A 2,004-nucleotide genomic window follows, 5' to 3' on the forward strand; every position below is an offset into this window, starting at 1 on the left:
CGGCCTGGGAAATCGGGGAAGAGCCACAGGACCAGGGGAGGAAGGGGAGGCTGGGAGGCACACACAGCGGCGCACACAGCCAGAGGAAGGAGGCAGGTACCCGGGGCTCCCAGGCTGCTGTGGGCATCTCTGTTCTTGCTGTTCTTCTCCTTCTTAAACTTGGTCACCAGGCGGAATTTTCCGCTGCGGCTGCGTTTGGAAAGATCCATCACATTCTGTGTGGAAAGCGAGAAACACTGAGAATCAGACCCCAGGGCACCAAGCCCCAAGTCACACCTGGATCAGAGAGGCAGCAGGGCCAAAAGATGCTTTGTTCCAAACTTACTTATTCTTGTGTTTTTCCTTTATTTTTAGCCTAGTGTTTATTGTTAATTTCTAATGCCTTTTAAAAGTGGTTTCACAGTGATCCCTGTGTGTATTTTCATATTTCACTTTTCATTTTACACCATGCATTTCCCATGTGATTAAAAAGCTTTGTAAATATTATTTAAACTAGAGGCCCGGTGCATGAAATTCCTGCACAGGGGTGGGGGTGGAAGTGTCCCTCAGCCTGGCCTGCACCCTCTCCAATCTGGGACCCCTCGGACATCCCTCCCACAATCCAGGACCACTGGCTCCTAACCACTCACCTGCCTGCCTGTCTAATGCCCCCAACTGCCCTCCCCTGCCGGCCTGCCAGCCTGATCTCAGCCCTAAATGCTCTTCCCTGCCAGCCTGATCTCAGCCCTAAATGCTCTTCCCTGCCAGCCTGATCTCAGCCCTAAATGCTCTTCCCTGCCAGCCTGATCTCAGCCCTAAATGCTCTCCCCTGCCAGCCTGATCTCGGCCCTAACTGCCTCTGCCTCTGCCCCCACCATCATGGTTTTGTCCAGAAGGATGTTCGGTTGACCGGGTCTAATTAGCATATTACCCTTTTATTAGTATAGCTATCAGTACCATTATAGGAAGATTATTAAATAGGTTATTTAGCCAATCTTCTAGTGCTTTCCCAGGCTGATGCCCCCCTCTTCCCTCCATACCCCCCACCCCCACCCCCCGCCACCGTGGCCTGCAGGAGTCATCTGTCTGCAGCTACAGAACTGCCTTGCTTTCCCATCAGTGTCACGCACAACTTCCTAAATAAAGCTTTTCCTGCACTTTGCACTCTTCCCTTGGATTTACTCCTGGAGGCAGACTGTCAAGGAGGGGAGCAAGCGTGACCCTGGCCAAAGTCCCCACTGGACAGCCACAGCCCCATAGCGCACTCCAGGGGCCGGGCAGAGCCAGCACTGCCCAGCATCCCTCACTCGACTTTCCTTCCCCCCTGGTGGGCCTGTCTTCCGTACACACAGATACCTGTGTTTCAAGCTGACCGTGTGTCACTGGCTGCACTTGCAAATAAAGCCACGTTCCCTATTCCCCAGCGCATGTGCCCCTTTTTTCCTGCCCTCGCCGGCTTGGAATCCGCCCCAGGACCCAGCCCCCTACATCCCCACACTGACCCTCACGGTTAGACTTCGCAGCTAATGATAGGGACATTTGGTCACACTGAAAAAACTGCATAGGGATGTTCACTGGCACTGCACCAAACCTAGAGTTTGAAAATGACAAGTACCTCATAGTGGGAATGTGCTGTGGAGCCGCTCGCTCTAATCTCCCTGCACGCCCTTCAGAGTCGCCTTCATGGACTTCCTATCATAGGCATTCTAAGTTTTAAGTCCTCTACTATGAAAGTCTAGCTGCTCTGCTAGACCTTCAGCTCCCAGGCGATCAGCCCGGCTCATGGGTCCCCCACACAGGCTGGCACCCACCTCGCACTTCCCAGCGCTTCCTGCAGGAGCCAAACAAAATCCTGTTCCTGCGTTTATATAATTTTTATTAGTGTAAATGAGCATTACATTTATTTCTAACTTTTAATATGGATATGTTCATCCATTCATGACAGGAGACCAGTAGAATGAGGCTGATTATCAAAATGTTATCTTACTTTGTCTCCCCAGCCTTTTATTTTTTATTAAAAAAAAA

At 51.2% G+C, this 2,004-nt stretch overlaps 1 protein-coding gene across 3 annotated transcripts in view; it reads right to left on the bottom strand.

Annotated features, from left to right (window-relative positions):
• The window catches only part of DGKD (diacylglycerol kinase, delta 130kDa), an 87,067-nt gene that overhangs the window by 4,168 nt on the left and 80,895 nt on the right, over positions 1-2,004 (bottom strand). For all 3 annotated transcript variants that reach the window (XM_005882936.2, XM_005882937.2, XM_005882938.2), the window contains one exon: positions 101-215. In XM_005882936.2, coding sequence (XP_005882998.2) covers positions 101-215 — 115 coding nt within the window. The remainder of the gene's footprint in view (positions 1-100; positions 216-2,004) is intronic.

The sequence above is a fragment of the Myotis brandtii genome, unplaced genomic scaffold (genome assembly GCF_000412655.1).
Source record: "Myotis brandtii unplaced genomic scaffold, ASM41265v1 scaffold744, whole genome shotgun sequence".
NCBI classification, from domain to species: Eukaryota; Metazoa; Chordata; class Mammalia; order Chiroptera; family Vespertilionidae; genus Myotis; species Myotis brandtii.